Below are 12,313 nucleotides of genomic sequence, written 5' to 3'. Positions count from 1 at the left end.
ATATTTAATAACGTAATAGGTTTAAAATTTGAAGAATTAAACTGAAAAATACAATTTTCATGATTTTTGACTGTTAATTTACTCCTTAATGAGAATTTACTTTTAAAGCGACCCTATTTTTCCTACCGTTGGCAGCACTGGTACTGATATTTCAATTTTTATTTTCTTTGATTGGAAATTCTAGTTAGTCATCGTAAATCAAATCCTATTTTAAAAATTACTGTTTTTTGAGGTTCCAAATTATTGGCAAATAAATTTTTCATTTACCTTGAAGCTGAAAACCTGCGGATTTAGGAAATCTAGAAATTTTAGGGATTTATTTTTGCCTACACTGCATTTTTGACATTTGTCACTATCTAAATTTTTTCTAGAGTTGTGTGCTATCATCCTCATCCTCAACTACTAAACTATTCAAATTCCATGTTCTATGCTAATTATTGAGGTTTGAGGTTTTGTTTTGAGGAATTTGAAATTCTCCTTTTTTAGTCCATTAATTATTCGAGTCACTGAAAAATTTCAAATCAGTTCAGTTTTTGATGCCGGTTAAGGATCCTTGTAAAGCATTTGCCTGTAGAATACAAGCCTGCCTGAAAGGTACACCATAACCTATTTTGAAATCAAATTATGTAATGTTATAATTTTAGAGAATAATTTCCAAGAGTCGGCATGCCAAGATGCAATTGAGGATATGCGCGAATGTTGCAGAACTTGGAAAGACAAAAGTTTTGTCTGTGAAGGAATAGACATTAGTAAAGGACCCAAGAACAAAAAGTCATCATAAGATCTTTGATATGAACCAACAAAAATTTGGTATCAAGAAGAAGGGTCTTATTTATAGGTATCCCCGTTTGTTTGTAGGAGTAACCACGACATTTTGTTTATTAACGTTCTTCTCCAAACCAATATATGATATATTTTTCAGTAACGAAGTTATTAATATTGAGGAATTACATAAATCTAGGCATAGTAAAAAGTGAGCATGGAATCTGTTCGCAAAGCGAAACAGAGATGTAAGCAATATCCAGTCGTTTTAGCAAAGTGTAGTAAAGAGGCATCAAATTACGCAACATGTGTACTGAAAAAAGACAATGTACATTTAAATGATTGTAGTGCAGAATTCAGTCAATTCAAAATTTGCTTGCAAAAAACGGCTGCTTCGTTGAGTACTAGACTTTAGTAACTCAATAGTCCTGAGTCTAGGTTATTTGATAATGTATTCTGTTTTTCATAGATTTGTAAATATTGATTATAAAGTGCATTTATTGTTTTCTTTATTTGTAAGGTTGCTATTGATAGCCTATGGTATATATCATGATCAGATATCCGAAGTCAAGTATACCGACATCGATTATAAAGTTTTTACAGACGCCTCCCGTCACATTTTAAAGGGAGAGTCGCCCTATGAGCGACACACTTACCGTTACAGTCCACTTGTTGCTTTGGCCCTTGTACCAAACATTACTATTCATCACAGTTTTGGTAAAATATTATTCTCTCTGGTAGATATTGTAGTAGCAGTTTTAATACGTTTAATTGTAAGAAATGCGCTGGATGAATATGAAATGTATAAACACAAAAATCAAAATGATCAGAAGCGGAGGTATTCAGAATCAAAGAAACCGTTTCCTGTTAAACATCGAAAGAGACCCAGACAGTCTTATAAAAAAGTTTCGTCACATATTGAGAAATATGAATTTGATAGTAAGAGTTATTTAGATAGAATGGTGAATATATCAATGTTGGTTTGGTTGTATAACCCCCTAACAATTGCGATTGGTACTAGAGGTAATTGTGATTCCTTAGCTGGTTTTTTGGTATTGTTAACTTTATATACACTCCAGTGTAAGGGTTGGTATTTTATCGCGGGTGTAATCCACGGCTTATCAGTCCATTTTAGAATATATCCCTTAATATATAGCTTGACTTATTTTATGTTTTTAAGCAAATTCTCATTTTACTCTACTGAAGACAGAAAAAAGAGTTTTGTCAAGGCAATCGCGCCGTCTGCTAATTTAAAACCTTTAGACAATGTAGAAAACATTATCGCAGAAAGCTCGTCTCTAGGAGGTCATAAAATAGTACCATACGATGCCAAAGAAAGAAAAACTGTGTTCAAGAAAGAGTACTTACTCTATCTGATACCAAATTTTGATCAACTTAAACTGATAACAGGTTGTATATTATCACTTTCTTGCTTAACTTGGACCTTTTATGAATTATACGGTCACAAATTTTTATACGAGGCATATATTTACCACTTGGTAAGAAAAGACACGAGACATAACTTTTCTCTATATTTCTACCTTCAGTATCTCACGGCTTGGGTAAAGAATATCGGCATTTGGCAGAAAGTGCTAATGGTTTTGCCTCAGTTGGTGTTAATCCTAGTTTTCTCCGTTCGATACGGCTTAAATAAATTCTCATTGAATTTTTCAATTCTTACGCAGACAATCGTAATGGTCATCTACAATGGCGTTTTAACGTCCCAATATTTTGTGTGGGTCATGGCCGTTATACCTCTGTGCTTGTGGCAAGTGAACATGCCGAAAAAAACGGTAGCCCTCTTACTGACTATATGGTTCGCAGCTCAAGGCGCCTGGCTTTTGCCAGCGTATTTGTTGGAATTCCATGGCCAAAACACCTTTTTGTTTATTTGGATCCAAAGTGTGTCCTTCTTTTGTGCTAACATAGCGGTTTTAGGCCGTCTGATCATGTATTTTATGCCAGTTAAGAGAAGGTTAGAATAGTGTGGTATAAAAGTTTGTACTTTATATGTAGAATTAAAAAATTTCAAAAATATGCTTCGTTTTATTGAATTAATCATTGTAAGTAACGTACGTGACTTCTGACAATTATTTTTAAATATTCCAACTAATTTTTCGAAAAGTTGTGGTTTTTACAAACAGCTGGCTTTTATTGAGAGAAATTTTTAAATCAAAGCGCAAAAAAAACAAAACTTGAAATTTTAAATACTGTTGAAGTATAATAGTAATCAATTTATGCTTATATTTATTTGCCAAGAATGATTTAGCTATTTGTACGTTTCTCTACCGATATATTTTCAATATTTAAGGTGTAACATATACTCTGTATGTTATATCTGATCCACTTAAAATATTATGTCTGTGTATAAGCATCCAATTAGTTAAACTGTTCTTTAGTCATCATATGTGTGTATACTGATGAGAATAAGCTCCAAACCGGTCTATGTATGACAATTCTGCCAACAAATGATCTTATCTGTTTGCTAGATATTGTGGGTGTAATTCAATGCTGGACAGATCTCGAGAGTAATTGTTTCTCAAAATATCAATAGCTTATTTTGTTTATTACGACACTATACTAGTCATGCTTTTGTAGTACCTACACCACGTAAGTAGGACTATCTGTAGGTACAATGTAACATTTTCTGACAGTAGGCATCGAGTCGTAATGACATTTAAGATATGACATATACATTGTAGGTTATATCTCGCCAGTCGAACACATTCCTAACCTATATTCGGTCTGCAAATATTTTATTACAATTGTAGAAAAGTTTGTAAGTCTTTCGATTTGTCAAGATGCGTAGCTATTAGCAGCTAATAGCAACTCGGAGTTACTCTGATCTTATATTTGCTATTGCCCTTGGAAATAAATTCACTACACCTTAAAATGTTTAGTTTAGTTTTCTTATGGTAAATATGCCCCTAAGTGAAGAAGTAGTAAATACATACCTGTAACAATTCTGAGAGGGTTCTGCTTTATAAAAAAAATAAATCTTTACTCACAAGTACTTTATTTATCAAAAAATATGTTCTTAGTAACATTTAAGTTTGTTAGTTGAATTCGGAATTCTTAGCGTCCTATTTTTAATACAATAGGATGTAATTTTTTGTACAAAAGTCATAGATAAAGAACATAACTACAGTAATATATTAATTGGCCTAAATGTGCAATTATAAATCTATATTTAGACTTTAAGTTAATATTAACTTGCAAATTCAATATTTACTTTTATACATTTAGTAACTGATCCTTAACCTTGCGCGATATTTTACCATTTCACGACATGCTGAAATACAAAAAATATTGTTACAAATTAAAAGGCTCAAAGATAATAATAAACTGACCTTTCAATAAGACTTGCTCGCATGTCAGAGGTAATGTTAGATGGTGCGGCTTCATTCAATCTAAACACGGATTCTATAACGGTGAGTTCTGTTGAAGTCGTGTCCATCCCGGCGAATGCACACCAATCGTTTACAACTAACCCTGCACCCACTACCTCACTTCCTCTATTTACAGTGCCTGCCTACAAAATTAATCAAAGAAAGATGAAAAGTTGCAAAATATATACTTATCAATACTCACCACAAGTGGTACTTGAAGCAAGGACGATAATTCTTCTTGATCAACAATACTGGTATTTGGATGAACTAAACCGCCCTGGTTGCTAAGAACACAGTATGATCCTACTAGCACGTTACTGGCTATCGTTTGCCTAAAAACTTCTACTTTTAATGTGTCCGCTATTATTTCCTCCGTTTCCTAAAATTAATGTTGTAAGGAATTTAAATAAAGGTTTGTCATAATGTGTATAACATACTCTATCCAAGTCGGGATGTACCAATGCAACATAATCGTTGCAGGCAATTACGTTTCCCAGTGCCGACAGTCTTTCTTCAACTCTCTGCACTTTCACGGAATCTGGAAGGGCATTCCTTATATGTTGTAGTTCTGTGTCAAAAGTCGAATTAGGCACAAGAAGTCCATTTTTATTTCCAACACACATTCTGCCTATGATGCGGCATCCTGCTAGTGAACTGTGTACCACGGGTATAGTTTCACCTAACTCGCCCTCAAAAGTGCTAAGAGAAAATAAAATATATTACATTGCACAATATTACAGGTTTGTAAACACTTACCTGTAGAAGTTCTCTGAGCCACCAATCCCTACTAAACAATATGCATTAGTTAATTTGGCAAATACGCCGATTTCATTGTTATTTTCAAACTGTATACGTAATGCCATTTTGTGTATCGTAATTTATCAGTAAATACAATACTATAAGTAGTATAGGTACAAAAATTTAATATCAAACTTACGAAAACACGTTTACTAACTAACCTCACTTCAGGCTCCAGTTTCGCCACCACCTAGGCATCTTATCACATATTCCCCTATTAAAAAATTATTTAAACAAAGCTAATTTTCACGACGTCACTTTTAGTTCTTAATGTTTACTACCAGCGATATGTAAATCCATAAGAAAAAAGAGAAAAAAGAAACAGAGAATTTTATTTAAAGGATTACATTTTCTAATTTCTGTGGCTGTTATAAACATTTTTATTTCTTTGGGACCAATAACAATTTTTTTGCAGCACCATAGCAAATAAATCGAAATACTTTATTACCATGTACTTCGATAAAAAATGCCTATAAGTAATTTTTCTGATTTGACATTTGACATTTTAATAAACCGGTTCGTTCCGTTGGCCGCAAATATTTTTGGCCCTATTTCGTTTTCCCGCTCTCGCTTGGTTTGTGATTGTAAAATTTATTTTCTCAAACCAATAAACTTGGTTTATTCTTAACGCATCGAAAATTAATGTAGTGTTAAATACCGCATAAGTATTTAATTTATTCGTAAGTATAGTTGTATAACCTTACTTTTTCCATGCCTTATAAATAAATGCATTTCCAGTTTATTATTTATAAAATGGCAACCAAGAGGCGTCATCAGAGTTCAAATGAACACAACGCCAAACCGAAAAGAGCCAAATGTAAGTATATCAATTTTTATGAAAATTTTAAATTCAAATATCTTATTTCAGTCACCTTGGAAAATGCTACGTCTCCTAAAATTGTTACGGAAGGAGTTGTATTGGTAACAGGAGCTGGAGATGTTGGTCAACTAGGTTTAGGACCAGACGTACTAGAGAAAAGCAGACCTGCTCTGCTTAATCTTGACCAAGATATTGTTGATATTTGTGCTGGAGGCATGCATACTGTTTGTTTAACTGCAGAAGGAAAAGTAAGACTCTCGTTTGTAATAAAATAATTTCGAACATTACGATGTTTTTATTTAGGTCATAACTTTTGGTTGTAACGATGAAGGGGCCTTGGGGAGAGTTACCGAAGGAAAAGAAGATGCGGAATTTGAAGCTGGTGAGGTTGAATTACCTTCAAAAGTGGTGCAAGTGTCAGCGGGAGATTCTCATTCCGCTGCCTTGTTAGATGATGGACGCGTTTTTGCATGGGGCACATTCAGAGTAAGATGTGATACGTTTTATATTTCTTTATCTAATTTTTTTAAATTTAGGATTCACATGGTAATATGGGTATGACATTGAGAGGCAACGAGAAACTTCCTTTTGAAATAATTCAGAACGTCCATGTAGTCAAAATAGCTTCGGGCGCAGACCACATAGTATTTTTAACAAATCACGGAGAAGTGTACACTTGTGGGTGTGCCGAGCAGGGGCAGTTGGGTAGAACCACGGAAAGAAGCAGCAGTAGGAATGCAAGAAGCGGAGTGGGTAAGGGACAAATAGGTACGGATTGAGCACTGAAGCTTTTTTATTTTGTTTTTTATCGGGTTTATTTTTTTTGCATATTTTTTTTATTTTTATCGTGAACTATTACTAACATCCCTGTGGTGAACCAGTTTTTTAATTTCTCGAATGATAAAAATGCACGAAACGTTCTTCGTTCCAGCTAAACTCTTACAGCCGGCGCAGATTAGCCTTAAGCCTAGTTTGAGGCTGCATTTCGACAACATCTGGGCTGTAACTTACGGCACTTTCTGTAAAGTGGCGAACAGGGACGACGTTTACGTTTTCGGATTGAATAATTACAATCAACTAGGTAAGCGGCTGACGAAACTCAAAGTGTTCTTTTCGCTTACGCTCTTTGTGCACAATCGTAGGTTTAAAATCCTTGGTGCCGCAGTTTATGCCAAAGTTGAGCAAGGAGTTTTCGAAATACAAGTGGAATATCATCAGTGGGGGTCAGCACCATACGATCGGACTGGACGTAGACGGGAAAGTTTACGCCATCGGCAGGAAAGAATACGGCCGCCTAGGACTGGGTGCAGGTTGTGAAGATGCTGCCGAGCTCCAGTTGGTTTCTACTTTAGAGGGCAAGAAAATTGTAAATGTGGCGTGCGGATCGGCCACGTCGTTTGCAGTTTCGACAGAAGGTGAGTCTCGTTTTCCAGAATTTAGAATCGTTTGGGAATATTTGCAAATATTTCATTTTTTGACGCTGAAAAAATTAGGTAACTTTTGATATTTCCTCACTTTAAATGTCTGTTTAATATTTCGTTTAGTTTTAATACACATTATGAGGTGATTTACTAAATTATAGTATTGTGCGATTTATATACAGGGTGCGGAGCCAAAATCGGGACAAAATTCAATTTGAAATTCCTACCGTTCTATATTATGCAGAGGTCGCGAATAATCTAATAAGTTTTGACACAAGTAATGCCTTAACGAGACAAATGTATTCAAAATATTGTTTCATCTTAGTTAACACGCATGTCTACAAACTACTTCAGATTATTGAAATATATGTGGAATGAAAGACGAAGAAATTCCGGTGTAATAAAATTATACAGGGTGTCTCAGGAGGAGATGTACATACTTCAGTATATTATTCTACGTTCAATTTTAAGCAAAATATTTCCTATGAACTTAGGTCTGGGAACGCTTCGTTTAGGATATACAGGATGTCAAAATAATGGTTGCTTGTGGCGCCCTCTAGAAAATACAGTCCATAAAATTTGAATTTCCCGTCCCAAAACCTCCGCATATAAAATTTTCAAATCTCCTGAAACATCCTGTATAGATTTCTAAAGGCTTAAATTTAACAAAAATTATTAGTATTACTAGCAATCTGCAACTAAAACTAAGTCATTTGAACTACTCCATCATGATTTTTGACATACTGTTTGTCATTAATCGTAATTATGTTATACAGAATAGAAATTCATAATTAATATTCAATGGTTGTGGTAAAGATCAAAATATCAACATGATTTTGTTAAAGGAGAGCTGTACGGTTGGGGTATGGGAACCAACGGACAGCTGGGGACGGGTAAGGAGGACGACTGCGAAGTGCCTACGTTGATTAACAGCAAGCAGTTGGTGGACCGGAGGGTGTTAAGAGTGAGTAGTGGTGGCCAACATACTGTAATTTTAGCTGTAACAAATTCGACCAACAATAAAGGAGACGGAATTTAGTTACGGACTGCATGCACGCCACCAACAGAGTAATAAGTTCCGTAAATAAGCTACTGACTGATTAGAAGTACTTTTACGGGTTTTTTTGCAAATAATCTGGAACTTTTGTTGAATCTTGACGAAATTAAAAAAATGAGTATTATATTTTTGCGCATATTATTCACAGTGTATGAGTGTGTACGTTATTAGAAGTATGAAGACTAAAAATTATCCGCAGCAATCCATTTTAATTGCCTAAAAATTCTTTCACGTTATAATTTCTCTTAAAAACTCTCCCCTTCCGTTCAAGCATAAAACTGTTCGATAATTGATTGCTGAGCTTAAATGGTTGAAAGTACGTTAATTTGCAAAAAATCTTGTACGTGTATGACTGCTGAGTATTCCCAGAACTGTTCTTGAATCGTTACAAATGAAACGTGTAAATATGGAAAGTTGTGTGTACATTTTGATGCTTGATAATCAGAGATGTTTAATAGTTTAATGTTTCCTTTTCGTCAAAACGATCACGTTAGTTATTTTTTGTCGATTGTGGATTTTATTTTAAATGCTTTGATCGTTAACTGTATGTTTCTTTGATGTTCATATTCGGCACAGTGGTGACCAGTGAAAATGAAAATGGTTAAATTAATTTTTGGAGAACAATTTCTGTGTTCCGTTTTTTCGTGACGAAAAAATTTCGAGTGAAATAAACGACTAGGGACCCTCGGACCTCGAAGCGGGTTACAAATTTGCATAAATATGTATTTATGATCGACAAATATAAATAAGCATTTTTTTATTTATTTATCTAAAGAATGTTTTCTTCTTAGTTGTGTTTATTTAAATTTTAATTAAAATGGAAAATACGAAAAGTGCCTGGATCTATAAGTTTATTATAAAAGAAATAATTTCCATACATATGTCTACCTGTTTTTGATATTTCAGAGTCGAGAAACCCTATTTTAATTTTTAATTTTTTTTTTGTAACTCAGTCAAAATTTTTCATCACGAGAGTTTATGTGGGTCAAAATATCAAAATATGACCACTTTAATTTCCACGAACCACCACTGATTTGGCGACTTTTAAAAAAATCTACTTTAACGATTCAAATTACTGTTGGCCACTATGCTTTTGTACAGGGTGTTCCAAAACTAAACGCCGAGTCAACAAGGGGTGATAGGCCTGCCCACGACTTGCTTGAATCACTGAATTCGACCTTAGTAAAAAAAAATCTCTTAGTATTAGAGATATGCACTTTGTTACGATTTTCTCTCAAAAACTATTTCTCAGTCTCAAAGAGTGACTGCAAAAAAAGCCATTTTTCTGGCTGTTTTTGAGACTTTGACAGAGGCGACTGGGAAAATCCTAAAAATTTTCTAAAAATATCCAAATACTCGTCGTTAAAGATGAAAATGAGCGTCACTTTCAGATTTTTGAAAATTTTCGAAACACCCTAATTTAGGGGTTGAAAAGACAAAAAAAGTGAACAAATTAATCATCAACAGTTGTAAAACCCCAAATATTTCTATGTTGTTATCAAAATAATATTATGAATGTAAAAATATCTAATTTCGTATTTGATACGGTCTTGTCCGGATTGAAAATCAACCCTTAATATCCCTAAAGGGGTGAAATCATCCCCTAAACGTCTAAAATGCAAAAAATTTATTAAAAGTTAGAATTTTTTTTCTTTTATACGTATATGGTTGAACTTAGGGGTGGTTTTACCCTCATTTAGGGGTATTTTCCTTCGAATCTAGTGATTGTGGGTTATTAATGGTTCAATTATGACGTATAAAAGAAAAAAAAAATTCTAACTTTTAATATGTTTTTTGCTTTTTTACATAGAAATATTTGGGGTTTTACAACTGTTGATGATTATTAATTTGTTCACTTTTTTTGTCTTTTCAACCCCTAAGTAAGGGTGATTTTCGAAAATTTTCGAAAAACTGAAAGTGATGCTCATTTTCATTTTTCATGACGAGTTTTTGAATATTTTTAGAATATTTTTAGGCCTACTTTGACACTTTGACGGAAATTTTTATTTTGTGAGATAATTGCAACAGTATTGTTTCTGATATATTTGCAGCGCTAGAAATATTCACCGAATGTGCTTATATCTCGAAAACTGTGAGACTTCTAGTTAAAGTTAAATTTAATTATTCAGACTAGTCGTGGACGGTACAAAATATGGACCCTGTATAAAAATCTGTACCAGTGACTTTTTTAAAAGTGTAGTTAATAATTTAATCCCCGTTTTTTGTAAGTGTGAAAATTACGAAAGCCATCAAATTAATATATTTTTACACGGATATATATTGTTGAAAAGCAGTGCATGTTATAGTCGCTATGAGTGACATATTTTTGTCCGTTATACTAATTTTTATGTTTGTAATTTGACGTAATGTGTTTGTTATATTATTAAATATATTTTCACTGCCTTTATATTTCTTAGTAAGGTGTTATCAAGTATATTTATAAATTGTTGATCGATTTTGAAATAAAGATACTTTCCGTATTACTCTGTTTTATTACAGTTTACTTTATTTAGATATCTTGTGTCAACAATGGTGGTAAGTTGCTTTCTGTTTGTCGTGATTGGAAAATACTTGCTATATTTTATTTCTCCACTTGCAATTAAGAATTAAAAAAAAAATCTGTTGTAACTTTAAAAAAATTTAATTCGTTTAGTGGCCTCTGGATATTTAGGAATGAGTTATGAAATAGTTTCCATAATGTGCTTTCTGATAAAATTCAATAAATTATATTCTTTCTATGTAAAGAGAGCAAAATTGGCAATGTTCATTAGAGCGGTTTCGGATTGGTCAGAGCCGTTATAGTTCACCGGATTTTTTTCCGATATTTGTCTTAAAAATGTTTGAAATTTTTTTTAATTTCTTTTTTCCATGAAAATTACTAAAAAATTAAAGTGCTCATCTAAAAGCGGTTTTGTTCATTCTTAATACATATTATCCATAATTTATAATATATAATTTTAAGAATTGTTATGCAGCCAATTGTACACGTGTATTGTAATGTATGTTGCCTACCGAACAAAAACTTAAATATAACCGGAATAAAAGAAATCGAAAATCTGGAAAACTGGTAGAGCTAGAGAGGAACTGAATGCATTTTTTGATTGGTCAGGGCCGTTATAGCTCACCGAAACGTTTTCAGACATTTCTGAGTCCTAAAAATTTTTGAGATTTTCTTGTTTTTTAATTTTTTTTATCCATGGAAATTGCCAAAATATTAAAGAATTCATGTAACGGCGGTTTTGTCTCAATTTTGAGAATATATTGTTGCAGGAAGCAGAATGAAATGTTACTTCTTTAATTTGCTGTATCGGAGGAAAAACCGACTTTTTTCTGCGTAGGTGAGATGTTTTGTTCCCCATGTCTTTATATTGTGAACTGTTAAGCTACATTAAGAAATACACGAATTATATTACTGTTCTATAAACAAAGGAAGATTTAGTTATAGTTGTGTTGTTCATTTTTAATACATTTACCTATAATCTACAATATTATATAATTTTAAGAATTGTTATGCAGCCAAGTATACACGTGTATTGTAATGTATGTTGCCTACCGCAAAAAACTTAAATGGAACCGGAATAAAAGAAATCGAAAATCTGAAAAACTGGTGGAGCTAGAGAGGAACTGAATGCATTTTTTGATTGGTCAGGGCCGTTGTAGTTTTTTTAAAATATTAAAAAGCTCATCTAACGGCAGTTTCGTCTCAAGTTTAAGATTATATTGTTGTAGGAAGCAGAATGAAATGTTACTTTTTTAATTTGCTGTATCGGAGGAAGAACCGACTTTATTCTGCGTAGGTGAGATGTTTTGTTCCCCATGTCTTTATATTGTGAACTTTTAAGTTACATTAAAAAATACAGTAATTATATTACTGTTCTATGAACACAGGAAGATTTATTTATAATTGTTTTGTTCATTTTTAATACATTTACCCATAATCTACAATATTATATAATTTTAAGAATTGTTATGCAGCCAAGTATACACGTGTATTGTAATGTATGTTGCCTACCGAACAAAAACTTAAATAGAACCGAAATAAAAGAAATCGAAAATCTGGAAAGCT

At 33.1% G+C, this 12,313-nt stretch overlaps 4 protein-coding genes across 4 annotated transcripts; 3 read left to right on the top strand and 1 right to left on the bottom strand.

The window, feature by feature from the left end:
- The first annotated feature begins 845 nt into the window (after positions 1-845).
- Positions 846-1,202, top strand: LOC108917346. The gene has a single exon (XM_018723894.1). The coding sequence runs from the start codon at positions 980-982 to the stop codon at positions 1,175-1,177; it is 198 nt and encodes a 65-aa protein (XP_018579410.1). The 5' UTR covers positions 846-979; the 3' UTR covers positions 1,178-1,202.
- On the top strand, positions 1,188-2,797 carry LOC108917345 (GPI mannosyltransferase 1). Its single transcript, XM_018723893.1, has one exon. The coding sequence runs from the start codon at positions 1,212-1,214 to the stop codon at positions 2,745-2,747; it is 1,536 nt and encodes a 511-aa protein (XP_018579409.1). The 5' UTR covers positions 1,188-1,211; the 3' UTR covers positions 2,748-2,797.
- Positions 2,798-3,761: 964 nt separating this feature from the next.
- LOC108917364 (eukaryotic translation initiation factor 6) lies at positions 3,762-5,131 on the bottom strand. Its single transcript, XM_018723916.1, has 5 exons — positions 4,908-5,131; positions 4,589-4,850; positions 4,354-4,530; positions 4,113-4,294; positions 3,762-4,054 (listed from the first exon to the last, which is right to left on the bottom strand). Exons 1-5 carry the CDS (start codon positions 5,012-5,014, stop codon positions 4,045-4,047), a joined length of 738 nt encoding a protein of 245 aa, XP_018579432.1. The 5' UTR covers positions 5,015-5,131; the 3' UTR covers positions 3,762-4,044.
- Positions 5,132-5,471: 340 nt separating this feature from the next.
- On the top strand, positions 5,472-9,030 carry LOC108917392 (regulator of chromosome condensation). The gene is made up of 8 exons (XM_018723952.1): positions 5,472-5,629; positions 5,688-5,766; positions 5,818-6,017; positions 6,073-6,255; positions 6,306-6,537; positions 6,701-6,850; positions 6,912-7,184; positions 8,036-9,030. The coding sequence occupies exons 2-8, from the start codon at positions 5,703-5,705 to the stop codon at positions 8,227-8,229; spliced, it is 1,296 nt and encodes a 431-aa protein (XP_018579468.1). The 5' UTR covers positions 5,472-5,629; positions 5,688-5,702; the 3' UTR covers positions 8,230-9,030.
- The last annotated feature ends 3,283 nt before the right edge of the window (positions 9,031-12,313 follow it).

This window comes from Anoplophora glabripennis, unplaced genomic scaffold (genome assembly GCF_000390285.2).
Source record: "Anoplophora glabripennis isolate ALB-LARVAE unplaced genomic scaffold, Agla_2.0 scaffold4, whole genome shotgun sequence".
Taxonomy (NCBI): Eukaryota; Metazoa; Arthropoda; class Insecta; order Coleoptera; family Cerambycidae; genus Anoplophora; species Anoplophora glabripennis.
The sequence above is the reverse complement of the archived record's forward strand: the minus strand, read 5'-3'. Positions and strand labels throughout refer to the sequence as shown.

Excerpts from the sequence above, each read along its gene's own strand:
- LOC108917364 (XM_018723916.1), bottom strand. The coding sequence starts at position 5,014 with ATGGCATTACGTATACAGTTTGAAAATAACAATGAAATCGGCGTATTT. Across the intron at positions 4,851-4,907 it reads GGCTCAGAGAACTTCTACAG|CACTTTTGAGGGCGAGTTAG; the intron begins GTAAGTGTTTAC and ends ATTTTCTCTTAG. Across the intron at positions 4,531-4,588 it reads TACATCCCGACTTGGATAGA|GAAACGGAGGAAATAATAGC; the intron begins GTATGTTATACA and ends CATTAATTTTAG.
- LOC108917392 (XM_018723952.1), top strand. The coding sequence starts at position 5,703 with ATGGCAACCAAGAGGCGTCATCAGAGTTCAAATGAACACAACGCCAAA. Across the intron at positions 6,538-6,700 it reads AGTGGGTAAGGGACAAATAG|CTAAACTCTTACAGCCGGCG; the intron begins GTACGGATTGAG and ends TCTTCGTTCCAG. Across the intron at positions 7,185-8,035 it reads GTTTGCAGTTTCGACAGAAG|GAGAGCTGTACGGTTGGGGT; the intron begins GTGAGTCTCGTT and ends ATTTTGTTAAAG.
- LOC108917345 (XM_018723893.1), top strand. The coding sequence starts at position 1,212 with ATGTATTCTGTTTTTCATAGATTTGTAAATATTGATTATAAAGTGCAT.
- LOC108917346 (XM_018723894.1), top strand. The coding sequence starts at position 980 with ATGGAATCTGTTCGCAAAGCGAAACAGAGATGTAAGCAATATCCAGTC.